Here is a 23,955-nt window from a genome sequence, read left to right as displayed (position 1 = left end):
AATTAATTAAGGATGTCAATTTCTCTTACTCTTATTCCCTCCCAAAATCGCTAGGATGCCATCTCTGTATAGATCAGTACATACCCTTTCTTGTTGTTGGTTTAGACTCATTGACTTATCATATCATGGGCCTCATCCACTCTGCTATTACAGGTTAGCAAAGCTCAGACAAAGGTGGTGGTACTTTTTTTTTTTTTTGATAATCATCGAGAGTATATTAAGAAGGCCATAAAGCCAATAGTCAAAGAGAAATACAAGGGATATGAGAAAATAAAAAACTGATTTACTACAGCAAACAACAAAAAAACTGCCTAAGATTTCTTATTACACCACAATTTGATGCCATCAGAAGATCTTAAGATGTCATTTCCTGTATAAGTGAAGTTTGAATCTTGAGTATGCAACCAAATAGCAACTCGATGAAGGATGGTGGAGAAACAATCAAACAAGTTTATAGTTCCCTCCTCAAAAACAATTTTGTTCCTCAGCAACCAAATACCCCAAATAGTACTACTTGAAATTAGTCTCCAAGCTGATCTTTGGAATTTGCCATGTACCATTTCGGGCCACTGCAGAAGCAGCGAGTCAAGTGTTCTCGGTAAACAACATTGGATACCCCACCAATCCAAAACTTTCATCCAAACACTCCTAGAAAAGTTACAATGTATAAAAAGATGCTCTGAGGTTTCCAAATCTGAGCTGCAAAAGACACATGAAGCTTGTGTGGCAGACAAAACAGTCTGTTGATGAAGAAAAGCTCTTGTACTAACTTTGTCCTGTACTGCCAACCAGAGAAACACTTGAACTTTCAGAGGGGCCCCTTTAATCCAAACATTTGCTTCGAAAACTCTATCATTCGCAGAGGAGGTATTATCAATTAGGGTGCAACAGGATTTAACTGAGAAGCTTCCATCAGAATTGCATGGCCATATAAGTTTGTCATCTTTTCCTTGCCGAATTTTCATTGGCTCCAGCATTGAGAGCAAATGATGATATTGTTGCTCTTCATAAGATAAGAGGTTCCTACGCCAAACCAAATTCCATCGCCATTGATCATTCACCCATTGACCCATCTCATTAACCAAACCATTCCGAAAAGTAGAATTTTGGTAAAGCCTAGGGAAAATGCTACGTAAAGCATTTGATCCTATCCACACGTCAGACCAGAAGAGAATGGAGGATCCATCACCAATCATAAATTTAATGTTTTCACGCAATACTAAGCCGATGACACTGTTTGGATCCAAGATTGACAAAACATCTTTCCAAAATGGGGAAATATGACCATGCAATTTTGGGATTCCATTCTCGAAAGTTGGGGAGTAAAAATGAGTTGTTACCTGTTTCCATAAGGCATTGTCTGGTAAGCTTAGCCTCTATATCCATTTGAAAAGCATGGATATATTTTTAGACATTAAAGAACCCAACCCGAGGCCTCCTTCTTCTCTAGCTTTCACAACAATACGCCACTGTACCTTGCAGATTTTCTTTTGCTTCTCCACTCCAGACCACAAGAATCTTCGTTGAATAGATGTTAGTATATTACAGACACCTTTCGGCATAAGAAAAGAAGACATATAATAAACTGACAATGAACTCAAGACACTTTTGATTAGGCAAATACGCCCTGCCATACTAAGCATACGACCTCTCCACATGCTTAACTTTCTTCTGAAATTCTCAATAATAGGCTTCCATGTAGACAATCTTTTAGGATTGGATCCCAAAGGCATGCCTAGATAAGAGCAAGGCAAGGAATCAAATCTGCAAAAGACTGAATATGCCATACTTACTGGGAAACTATGATTTTCTAGTTTGCGAATTATATTAGTTTCTTGCAAGTTTAACTGACATGTTCTATGGACAAAGGATCTTATTTTCTCATCTTTTATACATCTAAAATTTAATCATTTGCTTCACTAGTAAAAAAAAAAGTTTATTTTTATTTTTTATGTAGGTATGATCTGAATTGAAATGGAAGCATTTTTAGGGAAATTTGAGTCGTTCAATTTCACCTAAAAGATCTATTTTAGAGTGACGGAAATAAGCAATAGGAGTATTTTCCAAGAGGCAGGAACAAAAAAAAAGGACTGCATAAGCAATTGGAATATATACAAGCCCGAACCTAGACTTCAGTTGAGTTGTGTGCGACCAAATCCAGCTGCAGAACTTTAGGCCCCATCCTTCTACTAGCAATTTCGGTAGAGTTTAAAATTAAAACTCGGTGAGCCCTACATATCGAACTAACAACCTATCAAATTTGAGCTCCAAGTCAGGTTGGTTTTTTTACTTGTTTAGCAAAGTTGATCAATCAAACTTAGATGATTTGTCAGATGATCTAGTTGATTTGGTCAAACCAGGTGAGACTTAACCAGGTGAATTGTTGCAATGTCGCGGTTGCACAAATTAATTACCCTGTCTTAAACAAACAAGATAGTATAGAGCAAGCAAGGGGTCGATTCCACGAGAAAGATCTAATTCAAGTCTTTATACTAGATGATTCAAAGTTAAGGGGGTTTTGAGGTTATCTAGGCTATATTATGGTAAACAGAACAAATTAATCAAGGTAAATTAAATAAATCCAAAAGTTATTAAAAGAAAAACCTTGGTCTCAAGTAAACGTCCATCTACAAAAATCAAAACTGATAACTGAAATGATACGTCAATTTATATTCTGAATATCTATCTTTTCTTAACATTAGTCACTTAACTGATCTACAGTGTAACTAACCCTAACCATTAAACAACCACAGTGTCCGCACTAGTAATTTAAATCAATGGCAGTCTTAAGAGCTACATAGGTTGATAAATCTTAGACAACATAACTGTCTACAATATATTATTGATGTAGTTGAATGTTTCCTCTAAGATTAACAAAATAGATCCATCATAATTATTAAAATTAGTCGCTTCACAAGTTCAACTATCACAACTTCGGTTTTGATAGCAAACTTAGCCATAGATTGGTTTAAAATAATATTTTAGAGTTCGCTCTAACAATCAAACTAAACAATAATATGAAATAAGCATAGAAAAACATTCATACTCATCATATAAACTGAAAAGAAAAGATAGAATAGATCTCACAGTTTTTTTGAAATTCAAAGGTTTTTGTATCCTTTCAATCAAGAAAAATTACTTAGCCTTGCATATCTATTGAAAAACTAATGAATAAAATATATGAGAACATAATTTCTGGTATAGGAGAAAAGAGTGGAGTTTTCTTCTTCTTTCTGGCTGCCTCATCTTTTTCTTTCTCTCTTTCTTTTTATTTGATAGGAAATCCTAACCCCCACATTCCTCTAATCCATTTTTACTCTCCCAAAATATATATAAATAGTCCTTTGCAAAGTAAACAATCTACATTGAATTTATAGGTTGTCTTAGAAAAATCATATCTCTCTCATATGAGCTCTTTGAATAGGTTGAAATTTGGTAGGTTGATATTTCTTTGAGTCAAGAATCCAACAAGACTGAGTTTGCATCAAATGGACTTTTCTACCTCAAGATATTCAAGTTAGAATGGTCGAAGATCAAAACTGACAGAATGCAATACTTGTCTTTGAAAGCTGCGATTTCCATCGTTTTTTATTTTTTTTATTTTTCTTGCCATATACATATAGAAATGTATGGATGTTAGCTTTCTAATGCCACTAGAATCACTTCATTTCGACCTTTACAACTCAAGTTCTGCATAAAACATCGATCAAAGGTTAAATCTGCCAATATTCAACGCGAGATGGAACATGGTCTGAATATTATCTTTAATTTACTCATTTTAGAATTTCACATCTAAAAGTGCCTTCAAAACATAAAAGAAATATTATCAAGGTATTTTATATATAAAACATGAACAAAATTCTAGGTAAATATATATGGGTAAAACTATCGAATTGTTAGAGAATAATAGAAATCATATCTTAGGACCTCATCTAATAGCTTAAGCTTTTAGGTTGAGATGATTCTTTGACATGATATCAAAGCCTTGATGACAAAGTAGTCACGAGTTTGAATTTCACCATCCCCATTTACTTGATAAAAATTAAGCACAAAATAGTATGAGTCCATACAAGTTTCAAGCCCAAATGGCTTTCACTTGAGGGGGTATATTTAGAGAATAATATAAATCATATCTTGGAATCTCATCTAATAGTTTAAACTTTTAGATTAAGATGGTTCTTTGATATTGGGTTTGCGTCTTAGTTAGCAAGGGAAAGACCCTTCATCGAAGATCACATGTCTTGAAACAAATATCTTGCCAATGGATGTATCAAGACATTTGAATCCTCAATGAGAGTTGTTATAATCAATGAAGACACAACGTTTATATTTGAAGTCAACTTTGTTACGATTGAATGGGTGAAGAAAAGGAAAACAAGCACACCTAAAAAATTTTAAAGATGAAAAATCAGGAGCATGTTTGTAGAGCTTTTCAAATGGTGAAAAGTCAAGAGGGGTTGTGGGAAGGAAATTAATGAGATATGTGGCCATGAGAAAAATGTTATCCCAATAGGTGTGAGGAACATGATAATGGGATAAGAGTGAGAGGCCCGTTTCAATGATGTGACAGTGTTTTCGTTCAATGAATCCATTTTGTTAGGACATATGAGGGCATGAGATTCGGTGTTGAATGCCAGTATTTGCAAACTATGTGTGAAGAGAGCGATACTTCGCATCCCAATCAGTTTGTACAGATTTTATCTTACAATTAAATTGGCATTTAACATGTTTTTGAAATGAGCAAAAAATTTGCATGACACTTGATTTGTTAGGGATTCAAAATAACCATATAAATTTGCTAAAATGATCAACAAACGAAACATAGTATTTATTGCCATTGGTTGACATGCTAGGAGATGAATTCCAAACATTAGAGAAAATTAATTCAAGAGGATTATTAGAGATTGATTGAGAACTAGAAAAAAAGAAGGCGATGACTTTTTCCTTTTAATAAGCCGAACAAATACCCAAAATTTTATTAGACGAAGTAGGTAAAGAAAATTTGGAAACAAGATGCTAGATAATTTGATAGGAAGGATGTCCCATTCGGCAATGCCAGACATCAAGAGGTGCTCGTTGAGATAGGTATGTTTGAGGATGGTTTATTGGTGACATGGAGGTCAGAAAGATGTAGAGGCTGTCTTTAGGTTTACCGTGCAAAAGAACTCTCCCCGTTGCCTTGTCCTTCACCAAAAAAGAAGAAGAGTGAAATTCAAGATAAACATTATTATCACTCATAAATTGGCTAACATAAATCAAATTCTTCTTAATCTGAGGTATGTTGCTACCCAAATTTTGACCCATGTTTTAATAAATTTTGAGAAAAATCCAAAAAATAGCGAAAAACATTGAAAATAAAAAAAAATACGTTTTTAATACATTTGCATCATTTTTAGCATTTTTAACATCGTCTCAAAATAATTTAAATTTTCAAAGATATTTGGAACGCGTTCAACTTTTAACGCGTTATTTTTAAATCATTGATTTTTCTCATTTAGTCGATGTTGATATTGCTCATTTTCAAAAAATACAAAAAAATAAGAAAAATCAAAATTTACAAAAAAAGAAGAGGGACCAAGTTGGAGACCTAGCAACATTTTTACCTATAAATACTGGTCCCCTCAACACACTCAAGGAGGAGGGGTAATTTTGCACATTGAGAGAAAAAAACACAAAAAACCCTAACCCTAAAAACCCTTTTCCTTTCTCCTGGAGCCGCCGTGCTCCCTCTTAAGTTAAAGGAGCCGCAGCCGCCCACTTTTGAGATCTTTTGAAACACAGGCCGCCGTCCCCCAGGGTCCTTGGCTTTGTCTCTCCCATGACCAGAGAGCCAAGGACCCACCCCGCCATTTCAAATCCCCACACTCCCCCGGGGCATCTCATCGTCTCTCTCCCAGCAGCTCTTGGTTTCCTTCCACCCGACTGACGCAACAGCCCATTCGCCTGAACCAGCAACCGCTCACAACTTCCTTCTCCCATCGTCTCCAGCAGCCCCATACACATGTCCCATCTCCCTTTCATCAACACAAAACCAGCGCCTCTCAGCCTCCTCTCTCGGCCAGCCGCCGCTCACCCTCTCCTGGCCGACCCAGCTTCCCCATAATCGAGAGCAGCCCCACAACGGCAGCCCCCGTTCTCGAACAGCACCCACATCAGCCGGCCACTACATTCCTCTCAGCCTCTGCCAGCAGGTCTTCCCTTCCTCCGCCTCTGCGCACACAGACCAGCCTCTCCCTCCACAGCCGGACAACGACAGCAAAAGCCAACCGCCGCTGCCACCAACCGGATTGGAGACCATCCAGCAGCAACCCATACACGGCCGTTCCTCCTGGAAGCCGCCAGACACCTGAAGCGAAGGAGATGAAGACATAAACCAAAAAAGGATCTACGGATCTGAAGGGAGAAGCAGATCCGAAAAACAAAGGAAGAAAAAGATTAAAATCAACTGCCATTTGTTGTGTTTTCTTGGATTTGCAGGTGACGGTGGGTGTCACCACCGGCAGAGAAGGGAAAAGGAAAGAAAGCTGAGCCAGACCCCCCCTGTTTTCCGGCCTTTCTCGCGGCGGCGCGTGAACCACTGTTCATGCTGTTCCAGAAGGGCTTCCCAGCACTGTTATGGAGTTTTGAGGGGTTATTTTGTAATTTTCAAATTGTTTAATGTAATTTTTTTGTTTAGTTTTGAATTTTTAGTATTTGTAGTGTTGATGTAAAAAAAAAACAAAGAAAAGAAAAGAAAAAAAAATATAGTGAAAGTGTATGTGTGTGTTTGTATTTGCTTTATGAGTATGATAAAATTGCAAAGATTAAAGAAGAATTTAATATTTTGATTGACTCACGGTCCAGAATTATTAACTTATACGTAAGTTGTATTTCTAATATCCGATGAAAAAACAAAATTTTAAAACTTCTTTAACATGTCAAAGTCACGAAGCAGCTTACCTCAGGTAGGGTGTGTTAGGAGTGTTAATACCTTTCCTAACCACAACCAGTCCCTTACCCGCGAATCTCTGACAAGACCAGTACATTCGGTTTCCTAGTAGCCTTCAATAAATTACTAGGTGGCGACTCCAACGAATCAAATCAAGCAAAGCATAACGAAAGATCGCCAAGCCGACGCCGCGCGGATTCTGACGTGCGATAAGGTACATGCAGTAACTTATTAAAAATAAAAAAAAAATTGTAAGGGTTCAAAGAGTGGTGAAACCAATATTTTTTATAGGGAAACCTGCCCCGTCGGTGACATGAATGTAGTCGTTTCCAAGATAAGGTTCTGATCGCACATACAAGTTGTTGAAGTTGTTGGTGAGGTGGTTTGTTGAACCAATATCCAGATACCAGTTGGTATCATGTTGTGGTGAGGGAGATGTCATATAAGCCACCATATTAAAAAGAGTGCCTTGGTAGGCATGATCAAACTTACAATAACATTGAATGACGGTGTGGCTAGTTGTTCCACAAACTTGGCATTGTGGTTTTAGGTTGGAGGAGTAGTTTGGAGGTGGGCCTCTTCCTCTATTTCCACGTCCCCTTCTTCTATTGTTGGAACCATGGGACTGGTTCAGAGGGAAGCGTTGCCGCTGTGGATATTTTCCACCGCGCGACCTGTAGTCATTCCTTGGGGTCACGTTCACTAAGCCAACAGAGGTGTCAATGGCAATTTGTTGCTGCTCTAGTCGTAACTCAAGCACAAGAAGATTTTTAAACATATCTTCTAAAGTCATTCTGTCAATTTGAGTGGAAATTGACGTGGCAATAACATCATAAGAAGTATCGAGACCACCAAAAAGGTAAGCTGTAAATTCATGGTTTTGAAGGGGTTCTCTGAGAATGATCTCATTTTTTAAAAGTAATCAGAAATTGACAAGTTAGCTTTCTTGGTAAAGGCAAAAAATTATCGAGTTTGTATGGTGTGGGTAGAGGAGTGAGACGCGAACATTCTCTCGAGAGCTACCCAGACTTCTCTTGAAGTTGTGAGGCCAACCATTTGTGCCAGGATATTCTCGGATAAGTAGGAAACCAGTGCACTTAGAACAACCTAATCTTGATCATACTAGGTAATGTAGTTGGGATATGATATCTCAGTGGGATAAGTTTGGGAGGTTGCTGCTTCAGGATTAGGAATGGTGGGGCCAGGACTAGAGATGATTCCATCAACGAACCCAAACAGGCGTTGACCACGTAGATAGGGGACTATTTGAGTTTTTCAAAGAAGGTAATTATCCTTGGTAAGTTTAATTGTGACAAGGCTATGGATGTTGATGGGAGTAATCGAGTTTGAAGGAGACGAGGCCATATTGGTGGATCGAAAAACAGAGGTTATGTTAAGCTCTGATACCATGTTAAAGAACCATCTCAACCTAAAAGCTTAAGCTATTAGAAGAGATCTCAAGATATGATTTATATTATTCTATAACACGAATAATATGGTTGTATCATGAATCTCAAGGGTTTTTTTACATTTATCTAAAATAATTTAGTTTTCAAATATGCTTAGGTTATACAGTGGATCCATAGATTAGCTCAATTAAACTCTTTGATAACTATACAAATGGTATCATATCATGCATATATATGGATTAAAAAAAACATACAGTAATAAAAAAATAAATAAAATTAAATACAATCATAACATAGAAGACCATCACAAGCCCACAAACATTAAAAAAACGAATATAATCAATAAGTGCATTTAAGTGAAGTACATTCTCCTTTCGTTTTGTTCAAAGTTGTAAAAAGATAAAAGCATAAACATATTAATTTGGATTAATCTGGTGTGTGTGTATATTGTTGTAGTTTGTAGCTCTTAAGAAGATATATAAGTGGAGTGAAGCTGAATGACAACATCTAAATATGTGGGATTTGTTTCTTGTGTTTTTGCTAGAGATTATTGATAGGTTGAGCGTGTGGGGGCAATGCCCTAGCGGTACAATAAATTAGTATATATTATTCAAAAATTCTCTAATATCCTTTAAACAATTTAGAGTCTATTATATATATATATATAATGAAAATAAAAACTCTTGTGGATGTAAATACAATGTCCAACCACGATTAAATTTTATATTCTTTCTAGTTTCTTTCATTTTACAATATTATCGATAACTGTTGTAGATATTTCAATACATAATATGGAACTATTAACACCTCTGATATGAATCCGTCATGTTATCTTATTTTATCAGTTAGAAAATTCTTCGGAATCAAAATGAATTCCTTTGCATCTTCAGACTTTGGTCTTATATAAAACAAATATAAATCAAGAGAAAAGGAAAACACCTCCCTCTCTCTGTCCCTCTTCCTTCGTTCTACCACCAAACACGTACACATAATAATACATAATATTATCGATAACTGTTGTAGATATTTCAATACATAATATGGAACTATTAACACCTCTGATAAAAATTATTTTAATTTTTTAATTGTTTTTTATTCGAAAAACTAGTGTTTAACATTATTCAATGACACTACATAAATTAGATAGAGATCGCTTGAAGATGTAGCATTTGCAGAATTTGATCGCAATCCCAATTTTGTTCTTGATTATATTTTACCTGATGTTATTGCGCGCTTAAAAAACCACAAAAACTGTAGTTCTTATTGGATGTATTTCGATGGAATTTTAATGGAACAATAAAAAATATTTTATATAAAGTATTATTTATTTCGTGATGTAATAATAATAGTTAAATCTATATATATTTTTTAAAATTATCTTATAACCTCAATTTCAAAAGTATTATTAACCAAACACATTAAACTACTTTTTATTCAACCTCAAACCATAACCACAACAACTATCACAATACGAAACACATTCTTAATAGTATCGTGGGGCAATTGTTGTCCCAATTTTGACTTGTATGATAATCTTAACCAACAATCATGAAAAATCGAATCCCCAGTGGCATAATTTTTTGAATCATCAACAAAGAAAGCCAAATGATTTGACAATACTGGTGCAGCAAAAGGGTCCTCACCAACCCCATCGTCTTTGTCATATTTGGACCAAAATGGGTTCTCTACGTACGATTGGTACTGCACAAAGTTATTGGATCACAAGTTAAATCTTGCTTTGTTATATATTTTCAAATTTTGTCATGGAGAGTTAGGAAGAGGATTATTGGGTCCTAAATCAATTTATGCCACAGTACTTGTTTGTCTAATTATAGTGCTTAATGAGCTAGTGCATATTAATATTTTGTTGAAAAAAACCTACCAAGTTTGTAGAAAGAATTAATTGTGTTGTGTTTTTTATTCATCTTGATATTAATATGTTGTATTGCAATGCATTTGCAGGAGTTCAGACAAGAAGAACCCAAGAAAACATCCCCACAAGTTCACAAACCAGAAGATCAAGGATTTGGGCATCGATTTCACCCCAGTGAAACAGTGCCTATATGAAACTGTTAAGAGCTTGCAGGAAAAGGGTCACCTTCCAATCCCAAAACAAGCTCAAGACTCGTCGGTAGTCGGAATCTCCAAATATTAATTCTTTTTTTCACTATCACCTAAACAATATCTAGTAGTATATATGATGCTGATGACCCGGTCGAATTGGGAAATTGTAGCTAAAGCCTATGATGCACTGAAACTAAAAGAAGATACGGAAAACTTAAAAAATAATTACTATTTTGTTATCTCAGTTCAAAGATTATACATCCATTCAACAGGTTGATCATTGAAATGAAATGACTATCCCTTCAATTCAAGCAAATAAACTTAATTTCTCTTAAAACTAAGAGAAATCATGAGGATTAATAGTAAATTAATTAGAATAAGCTTCTAATCAATTCCTTATCATCAAGCAAATTCAATATTGAAAAGCAATTCTCATTGACTCGTTAATAGCCTTAAGAGCATGTACAGTTAAATTTTATTTTAAACAACCATTCAAAAGCTTAAATAATTAAACATGGTTCATTCCTCCTTAATAAATTAAAGTGACAGATGAAACAATCAATTCAATTTATCTACTTCTTGTTCTAATTTTTAACAATAATTATGGACTGAAAAACACTAGAAAGTCTTAAACAGATTTAATAAGCATGATCAAAAATCAATAACATAAAAATAAAAATAAAAATAAATAAATACTTGAATATAAAAAAATTACAATAATAACGTTACTTCTTACCCACAAATATGATGATGGACTCTATTTCCCTTAAGCTGAATAGAAAGATCAGCTGCTCATCCTTACAGATTTGCCACAAGTAAAAGTAAGAAGGGAAGACAGAATGTCCCTTCTGTGTGATTCTCTCTTTTTTTATTTAACCTCCAGGAAAAAAAAAAAAAAAAAAGCCTTCGTGATAAGAGATCTATCCTAAAGAGATTTGAAGCTGTAAATAATATCTCTCCAATTCCATCAGATTTCCTATTTAACAGAGGACTCCCCATGAGGTCGGTTTCCCACCAGATCGATTAGGAACAATTCTCGCCTTCCAGCTTGCATCAGAGTTTTCGTATTGATAACGATCTGTTTTGGTATTGGGCCCTTTCATATGAGTTGTAAGCCCTAGATGTTTAAGATGAATTTAAGCTTTTTAATTATTCGATTTTGATAAGCTTAGATATGACTATTTGAATGTTGCATGCGCGAACAGAAAATCCTACCGCCAAGAAGATTAAAATCTGATTTTACAACTCTAAATAAATTCGGATTTATACCTTTCTGAAAAACTTAATATATACTTCAACTAAGATAAATACCATAATTCAATTCTGAACTCCAACTTAATAAAATACCTGAAACAAGCAACGAAAATCAAAACATATAATACAGAATTTCCTATCTTTTAACAATTAATTCATAAATTCTCTTAAAGATGCCTAACCCATGCATAAACTAACTTCAATAGACTTAAATAAGCTTAAAACACGTGAAAAAACATAATATAAAATGAATAAAAAGATATGTATATTTTACACATCAAAGACTTAAATAAGCATAAACATATTAATTTTGATTAATCTAGTATTATATATATATTGTTGTAGTTTGTGGATAAAAAATATCAAAGTGGAGCGAAGCGGACTGACAACTCGGGTTGTCAAGATTTCTAGTTAACTATATTTGTTTTACTATTTGAAAAAATGATGCCCTTTTTCTGCGAAGGTGATTGTTCAAAATGAATAACAAAAACAAACCTCTTATTTAATGCCAATCTATTAATTATATTATTAGTATAATATTTATTATATATATTGAGGTTCATTTTTTCTGCGAAGTTGATTGGTTCTTGAGTAGGATCGATGATGTATGTTTTTTTCATAAACTAATTAAGATATCGCATGTATTTAACCTCTTATTTGGCTTGTAATATTTCTTGGTTTCCACCGCCCAGCTACGTACGTTAGGGATCTATAATCTATTGCTGAATAAATCTTTTGTTTATTATTATTCTCCATTTGTTCCCTCATTTTTCTTTTTAATTAATCATTAATTTGATTCTCTGAAACTGTTAATTTTATTGATTTTTGTTTCATTTATAGAAAGGATTGCCTTTCATGCAAGAACAATATTCAGGCATCACTACTACTAAATAGCTTTGGGATCAAACTGCATGCCAAAATTAATTAGTTTCAGATGTAATTGAGAATAGGTATTTCAAGAAGGGGGTTCCCTTTCTTTTTTTCTCTGCTGGCTCTTCTTGAATTGAGATTTGATTAGCTGTTTTTTGAAGGTCTAAGTATTGATTAAACTGAAAGATAGTTGCATGATTACCATATCATAGTGGACTAAGCACCCGTCTTAATTAACATTAAAGTAAGACTGCTGTCTCTTATATTCCCTCCTAAAAAAAGCGAGGATGCCATCTATCTTTGTTTTGATCGCAGACTCTTTGTGGAAGAAAGAATCGAAGCCAGGCCACACCAACACAAGTGGCCAGTGGCAACTACCGAGTAATTTACAAGTTGCCAAGATCCCTTGGACGAAGTCCAAACTCGGTAATGCAGGTTTGAATAGTTCAATTTTTAATAGATACGACTTGGATTATATTTTGGCTACCTTTGTGTTGCAAGTGGTATTAAATTTTTTAATATAAAAAAATATTTAATTTTGCTAACATGTTTTGTAATAATTTTTTAATAATAAATTCAAAATACGATGCATATTAGATAATATATTTTTTTAATATTGATACGGTGACATGTTCGATGATATTTTTTTTAATATTGAAACGACGATATATTAGATTGACTTGTGATAATACAAAATTTATAATAATGATAAAAATAAATACGAGCTTCAATTAAAAGAATTACAAAAACACTTACAACAAACACTTTTGTTCTGTCGACAAATTCTTTCACCCATTTCTTCCTATCCCCCTTCCTTATATAAGTTTCTTCATATAATTTCATTAGAGTGTGTTTCCTTCCAAGCTGTTTTTTCAAATAAATAGTATGTAAAAAGTCTCATAAATGAAGACTAAATAAAAAATTAAAAGATATATTTAAATATACAACAATAAGCTTTTACCTTTCACCTTGCATGGTTTACAAAGAAAAGTGCTCTCCTAATATGCTTGCTCAAAGTTATCATTTCTTTACAAATTCAATCTTGTGTCAAAATGTGAACTAAACAATAAAAATAATAAATAATCGATAGCCAACTAAATATCCATCGTTTGTTTAATTCAGATTTATTTAACCTAATTAACATTTTAATTATTATCAATTCAAAAAAATATATTTTTTCTCAAATTTCCAACTTAATAATAAAATTGATAAAATATCTCATTAAATAACCCATCATTTCTTCAATTATAACACACCTAAATTACAAAATCAAACTTAATTTCATCAAATAAAAAATAAATCAATTTCCTTCAAATACCAAACAAACTTTAGCATACAAATCATATATTAAAACAAAAAGATTTTTTACAAAAAAGTTCTAAAACATTTAAATATACAATAAAACCAAAATTTGTATAAAAATACAATAAATTAATCTAAAACATAAATGAATAAAAAAGAGTAGGTTTATTTACTTGATGCAGTGAAAATTCATAATAAATTGAATCCTGAAATTCATAATAAATTATTAATCCTGGGATTTATCCGTGTAAATCCAAAACGTTGTAATTCAAAAAACACTGAAATTAATGTGTAATACTGAACTAGTATTACACAGGTCAAAATCACATGCCGCTTCTACGTCGAGGCTAATGGTCCCCCAACTTGGCTTTTATAAAATTAATGTGACGTGGGAATAGCTGTCCAGCCATGCAGTGAACGAGGACGATGACGTGTTAACTTGACAAGTCTAAGTCCTCTTTGCGAGTTGGGGCGTCTAGCAATAGGAAGTTCCAATATATAACTCTAAATTTCTATCTTTTGGGATAAATCGATATATGGTCACAGAGAGTATCTCTCTCTCTCTCTCTCTCTCTCTCTCTCTCAGCTCTAGACCAGAGGATCCGTCCATTACAGCTAGCAGCAAAGGTCGAGCTTGCTAGTTTCAAACAAGTAAGCGATAGTTTTTGACAGTATCAGTTGATTGTTGATCCATTAATTATTAACCATTGTGCAATATGCAGGTACTCCCTTGATTTGTTGTGAATATTTAACTTATTTAACTGGTTTGTTTTTCCATGTCTTAATTTATGATCTGAAACTACTCGAAAACCCTTTACCGTGCGGGAGCCAAAGCTTTGCAGATTGAGTTTATGATTCGAAATTATATACATATATGCTTCTTTCAAACTTACGAGACAAATATATATATATATATATATATATATATATGCTTCTTTTTGTTTGTTACAAATAAATCTATTGTTGCTTTTTCCTATATTGTTGTCGTTGTTATTGTTATTGAAACTCAAGACTCTACTTCATATTTTTTTTTTAAAAAAAAAATCATATTATTAAGCTAAACGTCCTTGAGATTCAAAACATGTGTATAATATTTAAATTGTCGATCTTTTAGAAGCTCTAGCGTCATTTTAGAAGTTTTTATTTTTATTTTTATTTTTTAATGAATAGGTATTTTCTTAAACCACATAATTTTTTATATACTATTTGGAAAATAAAACGTTTTCAATTTAAATATGTGTTTTTAAATATGAGTTATTTTCAACTAACAAATGTTTGGTTTTTAATAAATATGAGTTATTTTCATTTATTTTTTTATAATACATAATTTTATTAATGATCTTAATTTATTGAATATGATTTTCTATAACTTTTACACAAAAGTATTATATATTTTCAACCAAAATATGTGTTTTTTTATTAAAAAAAAAACAAAAAACTCTGTTGTGGTTTCTCAACAAACATGTGTTTAATTTTTACTAGTTATAAATTGTTTTTATTTATTTTTTAAAAAATAAAAACATATTCTGATTAATGATGAACTCAATTTATTGAACAAGGTCTTCTATAAATTCTCCACAAAAAAAAAATCATTTTTATCCAAAATACTTGTTATTATGAAACATTGTGTTTCTTCAACAATCACGTGTTTGATTTTTAATTGGTTTTAATGTGATGGGTGCGATGATTTCATGATGTAATATCATACTATGCGTCAACAACTTTCTAACAATTACAAACAATAATTTTCTGGATATAAATACAGACAATAATAATTATTGTAAATAATATTATTAAAAAATATATAGACAATAACATAAAATTTAATTCAGTACTATTTTGTCTTGCATATATATATATGATCATCCGACTAATTATTATATTATTATCGGAACTTTGCAAGTACACATTTACTCGTAACTATATTTTAAACTCTTTTTTTTCGTCATTCTAAACGAGACGACTTTTAATTTGTCCTCAACATCAACATTTTTTTAATGCTCTCCTGTGCTTCAATTATATTTAACATTTTGTATCCTTTGATTCAGGACGAAGAGATGAATCGTCCGGACCGTTTATCCCGTCAAATCCAGATGTCGCTTCAAAACTTATCAACTAATCAGTCAACATGCAGTATTTTTAAGGTCCCCCGTGGCCAACGCTTTGTGAACGAAAGGGCATATGAACCGGAAATCGTCTCTATTGGTCCTTATCACCGTGGAAAAGATGACTTGAAGATGATGGAAGAGTATAAAAAACACTATCTACAAAAGTTTCTTCAACGCAGGCCGGAAAATAGCTTGACAAGTTATGTTGCGGCCATGAGAGGTTTGGAAGCACAAGCTCGTCGATACTATGACCAGACCGTAAGCCTTGGCGAGGATGCATTTGTTGAAATGTTGCTTCTTGATGGTTGCTTTATTGTTGAGCTCATTTGCAAGCTTGCCACGTCTGGGCTTCAACAAGGAGATCAAAATGATCCCGTTATTGGAAATTTATTGATTCTCTCTAGAATATCATATGATATTCTGTTACTAGAAAATCAACTTCCATTTTGTGTTCTTTTGAAGTTGTCTTCCATGGCGATGCCGAACGAAAAGGTCCCTTTCATTGATAAGGCATCAGGTTTCTTCGAATGGATGTATCCAGGCTCGAGGCTCGAGAGAAGCAATACAATTTCTTCCCATGAATGCAAGCATCTTCTGGACTTAGTATATCATAAATGGCTGCTGCCTTCACCTTCTGAGCTGCCCAGTGGGATTGAAGCAAAGAACACGAAATTGGAGTTCATACGCAGTGCCAAAGAGCTGAAAGACGCTGGCATTAAGTTTGGAAAACAAGAAGGATCGTTTGGGTTGTTCCTAGGTGTGCGTTTTGAAAAAGACATGATAAAAATCCCATGTTTGAAAATTGATGATACAACAGAGTCTCTATTCCGAAATCTTATTGCCTATGAACAATGCTCACAGCGTCAACATCTGTACGTCACTGATTATATAAAATTGATGGATTGTCTGATCAACACTCGAGAGGATGTGCGGATACTTCGACACCGCGGAATTATTGAAAATGGATTAGGTGATGATGAAATGGTTTGCACCTTATTCAACAAATTAGGCATAAATGTCATGATCTCCGATCGTGGTCGCTTTTATTATGCTCAATTATTCGAAGGTGTGGAGAAGCACTGCGCTCAGCGGCGCAATGTGTGGTTGGTGAAACTGAGGCGTAATCATTTCAACAGTCCATGGTCACTGATTTCCTTTTTAGCTGCTCTCACATTGCTTCTGCTCACCCTGGTGCAAACTGTATTCACAGTTATGTCTTATTTCAAACCGGACCCGAAAACAGGGATAAAATAGGATGATCGTGAAACAGATTCATCACACAGTTCTGTCTTCTTTCAAATAAACCATCTTTTCCATTTTAGAAAATCTCCAATATCTTGCTGAGGAAATATCTGCATTTGATATGGATCAATGGTACATATCACCCTTTCTGGGATCTTCGAAGGTTAAATAAAATCGTATTTTGGAGCTTCACTTATCAGGTTAGACTTTTAAGTTGATTGGTTCTTGAATAGGATGGTGTATGATTCTTCATAAACTTAAGATATTGCATGTATTTAACCTCTTATTTGGCTTGTAATATTTCTTAGTTTCCACTGCCCAGCTAGGTTATGGATCTATAATCTATTGCAGAATAAGATTTTTGTTTATTATTATTCTCCATTTGTTTCCTCATTTTTCTTTTTAATTTATCATTTGATTTTCTCTTTTTTCCCACTGAAATTGTTAATTTTATTGATTTTTGTTTCATTTTTAGAAAGAATTGCCTTACAAGCAAGAACATTCAGGTATACTAAATAGCTTTGGGATGAAACTGATAAAATTAATTAGTTTCAGACGTAATTGAGAATAGGTATATAAAGAATGGGGTTCCCTTTCTTTCTTTCTTTGCTGGCTCTCCTTAAATTGAAATTTGATTAGCTGTTTTTTCAACGTCTAAATCTTGATTAAACTATATGATAGTTGGTTGATTAGCATATCATATCATAGTCTTTAAAAAAATATATTTTAAAAAACAACCACAATCACACTCCCAAACAGGCCTGAATCGTCTTCCAAACTGAGTAACGCAGATTGTAATAGTTCAAACTTCGGATTATTGTTTACATTGAAAGTTGTATTCATTTCTTGGACAATATTTTTTCTAAATATTGTTACATTGAATTGAATTATATTTGTTTTTTAAATATTTAGATATTGATATATATATTAGATTAATTCAGATTAACTTATAAAGTTTGTGATCTGAATTACGAGATCATTATAACACTATAGAAATAAAGTTAAAATAAATTATGAAGATTAATTCATAATTTGATCAAATGTTAAAAAAAAAATTGAAAAAAATTATAAAAAAGATAAAAAAAACCTCCTAAGTCAACCCGGTTTGACCTACCAAACCTGTGATCCGGTTCACACTATAGAAAGAGAGTTAAAATAAATTATGAAGATTAATTCATAATCAATCAAATGTTAAAAAAAAAAAACTAAAATTTTTTTTATAAAAAGGATAAAAAATTTACCTAAGTCAACCCGGTTTGACCTACCAAACCTGTGATCTGGTTCATGAGACCGTGATAACCCTATAGAAATAAAATCCAGATAAATTATGAAGGTCAATTCCTAATCAATACAATATTAAAAAATACACTGCAAGCAAAATTATAAAAAGAAAAAAAAAATTATTCAATTAAAAAAGGACAAAAAAATAAACCGGGTCAACCTGTCAAACATATGACCTACGTCATGGGATCAAGATAACCCCATAAAAAACAAGAAAGAAAAATTACAAAGCCCGGTAAGAAAAATTATTCAATTAGAAAAGGGAATAAAAAAATTAACAAAGTCAACTTCCTGAACTTGCAATAGGGTCATAAGATCGGTATAACGAAAAAATTATGAAATTCAATTTTTAATTAACTCAATGTTGAATGATGAAATAAAGAAAAATAGAAAAAGAAACAAGAAAAAATACATGAATCAACTTAAATTAACATGTTAAACTTGTGACCTGAGCCATGAAATTATGATAAATTTATATAAAACAAATAAAAATATATTATGAAGCCTCACTTCTAATAAATTTAATATTAAAGGTTAAAATAAAAAAAATCATGAGAACTATATATAATTCAATAAAAAAAAGCTGAATTCTAAAAAATTAATAACTAACTAATGAACTGAATTAAATGGAAACATTTTTAGAGCATTTTAAGTCATCTTTGAAGTGGAGTTGACCCATGGAATTGCCATTAGTCATAACAAAAGCCCACACTCCAGTTGAGCTGTGTCGTTGGCAAATCAAGTTGTGGAATGTATATTGGGCCTCAAAGTCCACAAACGATAAGGCCCATATTATTCTCTTCAATAATGTGTGCCCATAGAGAGAGCAGCACTACATATGATCTCCTTCGGCCCTCCTCCAGAGACCATTCTATACTGATCTCAGCCTCTTTAATGGTATCGTCAATCTTCTGCACTACAAGCTTCGTTGCATTTATGCGTTTCTGCAATGCTGCTAGATCCATGAGTGTCTCCTCCAGCTCATTGGTAGCTGCTTTTATGACTGTTACGCCATTTGCGATCTTACAGATTTCAGTATAGAATGCACGTGGGCAAACTCTTCGACTTCAGAAATCTTGGCTAACGATTGGCTTTAGCCATGATACCTGAAGTCTTGCAGCTTCTAAACTTTTCACCTCATTTTGGATGATTCTGATATCAGAAATAGTGAGAGGGAAGTCGGCGCTTAGTAGTCAGCGAACAACATCACAGACAATTTCCAGCAAAGGAGCCAGAGAGTTCACTGATTGCCCCTGTTTAGATCACAAACAGTCAAAACAAAAATGTGGTGCAGTCTGAACAATCAAAATCAACAGACATGCACGAATATCTATTAACATACCAGGTCAACATGAATATATCCTTAGCAGCATGATCAACCTTGAATACCTTGCATCATCCATCCAGATTCATGAGTCTGTGAGGGTGTCTAATGCAGCCCGCCATGTTTCTCACAGACTTGAATCTAACTGACTTGTCACATCATTTAAGAATTAAATTTAATCCATGTATCTACATCTTTAACAAACCCTTTTTTCCACAATAAAACAGCTCTTCGCCATTCCACACAAGTAACATCAGCAGTGTTTTCTATCTTGTGAGTATTTCTTGTACTTCGTTAACATTCAATGATTTTCATTAATGGAGTCAGTTTTCGATCAGAAACTCTTAGAAATCCAAAAATATTCCTGTTTCGAAAGAAACTAGTGATAGTATTGCACTCTCATTTCATAAATCAGACTCCCTCTTTTCAAAGAGAAGCTTCTGTTTTTTTTCTTCTGAAAATCCTTGTCATTTATCCATCAATATTCTTTTATAATAAATCATAAAATGAATTATAAAGAACATATTTACTTATGACTCAAAGCAATACATTTCGCTTAATTTTCTTTTTACCAACACTGAAATCAAATAATATTTTTTTACCGTAACTGAAATAAATAAAAAAACCAACTTATTTTTTAACAGTTAATGTACCAAAATTTTAATGGTGAGGGTAAATGACAATCTTTTACAATTGAAGTTCATTTATTTTTATTTTTATTTTCTATTTTTATTCTTTTGTTCTTGTATTTATTTTTTTGAGTATATAATTTTTTTTTTCGCGTTTGAAATTTTAAAAATATGTTTTTGATTTAAAAATTTTTAAAAATTGATGTAAAAAAATCTGTAAACAAATTATTTAATGCATTTTCAAGTAAAAAATATTTTTAGAGCATGTTTGATATTGTGATAGTGGTTGTTTGTCAAAGTATTTTTTGCTTTGAAATGTATTGAATTTTTTTTTATTTTTTAAAATTTATTTTTGATATCAAAATAATCTAAAAACACTCAAAAAAAAATCTGAAGCAAGAAAAAAAATGAAAAAAATTATTTTTCTAAAAAATATTTTAAAAATAAAAAAATAAAAACCAATAAAAAAACATACATGATGCTGTGTTCATGTGGTGAAGTAAAGAAATCTACCTTGTTGATTTGCCGATTTACGAAACATGTTGGCAGTCATCAACAAGTCAATTTAGTGATAAAGTGAAGTTGGTAGAAACAGACCCATGCATAAAAAATGATTGAACCCTACAAGATTATGTATGTTAAATCATATATGTATCCAAAAATATGTCATGTATTTATTAGCCCAGTCTATAAATAAGTTAATCTACAAAACAAATTATCCATAGCCACACTGAATTCTTTTTGCAATTCACTTAGTTCTACGAAAGAAGTTCTGCAAGAGTGGATGCGAGAAAGAAATGCGTGGTGACATGCTCTCTGAATATCTCAAGCTCAGGGTTTATTCAGCTATAGCTGTTTGGTCCACAAAGATGTTCGGTCATCACATAACAATAGCAAGACAGAAGCAAATAATAGATTAGAAAAGGAAATAGAATATAACCAAATACGGGGAGAGAGAGAGAGAGATTGCTGTGCTGAGCTAAAATGGATTCAACCTAGCCCACCAATAACCTCTCTCTATTTTTTTGTACTTGGGTGGACCCGATCCAACCATATAAGTTAGGCTGAAACAGGTGCAATACGGGTTGAGTTGGCTGATGGCCCAACAATCTTCCTTTTTTTTTACAGGTTTGGCTAGGTTGGAATGGTCCAGCGCCAGCTTACATGGTCATTAGCTCAGCCAATGACGATGCTAATTATGTGTAGAATGTGAATAAATATTTACGTTTTGCATGTAGATTATGGGAAAAATGAGGGAAGGAAGATTAAGAAGCTCATATGACGCAGTTGTTATCACCGGTCTAGCATGAGGATGGTGGAAGTGCTAGCGGCTCACAGCGATGCTGAGGGGTTATAAAGGTGTTGGGCCACCGATTATCATGGTGTGTGTGAGATGGTGGTGGCTGAAGAAGCACCGGAGAAAGAGAAAGAGGCGGCAATGGCATAAACAAACCGGAATCTGCATTCAATCTCTAGTCTTGGGTACAAAGGGATATAATTATACTTCAAATTTGTCTAAAATTTCAACCTGATTTTTTGTATGTACCTGGGATCTTCTTTGGCCAACTTTTGTCACATCATCAGTCCTCTTGTTATTATTATTTTATTTTTTATTTTAAAAGAAAAAAGGGTAAATTTTGGAAAATAACCCAAAAATGGGTTATGACACTAGTCTTGATGTTGTCTTTCGTCTTCCCATTCACATCCATAACCATATTGAAAATGTTCTTAAACATGTTCTTTTTTATGTGCATAACATCAAGGTTATGGTAGAGGAGATTAGTCTTCCAATAAGGAAGCTCCCAAAAAATACTTTGTTTAACTCAATTGTGGGTCAAACGAAAATCAGGAAATTTCTGCTTACTAGATTGAAAATCAAACATAATATCACTGTACTTTGACACCACATCATACAATTTCTCACCCAAAAGAAGTAGTGGAGCAACATCTTTTTCAGTCTATTCCCTTCATGTAAAATGCTTATCGCTCATTCAACAATTTTATCATAACTGACCTCACTCAACCCATGATCTGACTTGATGGTGAATACTGGTGTAACAACCAATAATTTACTGTGATTTGAGCAACCATCCCATAATGATTCGTTACAATCTTTCAAAAGATCAAAAAACCTGGTTGCGTTTGCATTAAATTCTTCATCTACGACTAGATTTGACTGGCATGATTCTGATTCATTCTCATCGCGTCCATAACTATATTCCTATAAGGATTCCTATTGTTATGTACAACTCCATGCACGTTGCTAGCACTAAAAGTTGACCAAATCATCCTCTCTACCATGGTATCATGAGGAACATATGGTTCTTCGTATGCATATCAACACATGTATTTCTTCATAAACTCTTTTTGTAGAAGATGTATCGTTACAACATTTGAATCGATAATTTTTTTTTCTTACACCTCTTGTATGGATATCTAATATTACCTCCACTAATATTTCTCTCTACCATGCACGTTGCTAGCACTAAAAGTTGACTAAATCATCCTCTCTACCATGGTATCATGAGGAACATATGGTTCTTCGTGTGCATATCAACACATGTATTTCTTCATAAACTCTTTTTGTAGAAGATGTATCGTTACAACATTTGTATCGATAATTTTTTTTTCTTACACCTCTTCTATGGACATCTAATATTGCCTCCACTAATATTTCTCAGATTAGATAGTGTGTAATTAATAAAATCTTGAACCTCATTATAATAATTCATCCACCATAACTCATGGGGTGAATCTCGATACATTCATAAACGATCATCAATTACTTATATCAAACCTATTTAAATAATGATGATTACAAGAATTACTTAACTTCATTAACTAAACAAATTTATAAAAATATTGGTTTAGCTTAATTTTATTCAATCTATTTTCATAGTTCTCTTAATTCATAATCAATTGTATATGTACATAAATTTAAATTTCTACACATTTACCAAAAATTACAACTCGACAATAAAATTGACAAAATATAAAACGAGCATGTTAAATAAGCTATTATTTATTTCATCACACAACACCAAAGCCAAAAATTTGACATAAGTTTCATCAATTTACAAATAAATACAATTTTATAAAATCTAAAATAAACCATAACATGAACAAATCATAAATTCATACAACAAAATTATCTGAGAAAAAACTATAAAACAAGAAAACACCCAAACAAAATACATATACTTCAAAAATATACAAAACAAATTAACATTTAAAAATTGTGTTCAAATAAAAATAGGTAGATTTGCTTACTTAAGGCAGAGAATCCTCAATAAAATTTGAATTAGAACACGGATGCTGAGAAACCGAGTATTGTTGTGACCGAATTTGTTGTGGGAGGTTGAATTGTGTTGAAATTAAGGGGGGTGGCTGTTTGTTACATAAAAAAATACATAAAGAAGAAGGAGAAATGAGGGGAGATGGAGAGAAGGGTCGACCGCTAGGTCATAAATAAAATAGTACCAACGGATTTAACGACAAAATTATTTTGCCGGACATTTCATCTGTTATTTTGTCAGTAAAAAGT

General features: G+C 33.0%; 2 protein-coding genes across 4 annotated transcripts in view; both read left to right on the top strand.

The window, feature by feature from the left end:
* LOC112325957 (cinnamoyl-CoA reductase 1) overlaps nucleotides 1–23,955 on the top strand; it is a 163,856-nt gene that overhangs the window by 53,325 nt on the left and 86,576 nt on the right. The window lies entirely within an intron of this gene.
* LOC18094537 (UPF0481 protein At3g47200) lies at nucleotides 14,347–17,551 on the top strand. The gene is made up of 2 exons (XM_006368864.3): nucleotides 14,347–14,478; nucleotides 15,876–17,551. The coding sequence occupies exon 2, from the start codon at nucleotides 15,885–15,887 to the stop codon at nucleotides 17,187–17,189; it is 1,305 nt and encodes a 434-aa protein (XP_006368926.2). The 5' UTR covers nucleotides 14,347–14,478; nucleotides 15,876–15,884; the 3' UTR covers nucleotides 17,190–17,551.

Source organism: Populus trichocarpa, chromosome 1 (assembly GCF_000002775.5).
Source record: "Populus trichocarpa isolate Nisqually-1 chromosome 1, P.trichocarpa_v4.1, whole genome shotgun sequence".
NCBI classification, from domain to species: Eukaryota; Viridiplantae; Streptophyta; class Magnoliopsida; order Malpighiales; family Salicaceae; genus Populus; species Populus trichocarpa.
The sequence above is the reverse complement of the archived record's forward strand: the minus strand, read 5'-3'. Positions and strand labels throughout refer to the sequence as shown.

What these genes read in the sequence shown, in the direction of transcription:
- LOC18094537 (XM_006368864.3), top strand. Translation starts at nt 15,885, where the DNA reads ATGAATCGTCCGGACCGTTTATCCCGTCAAATCCAGATGTCGCTTCAA.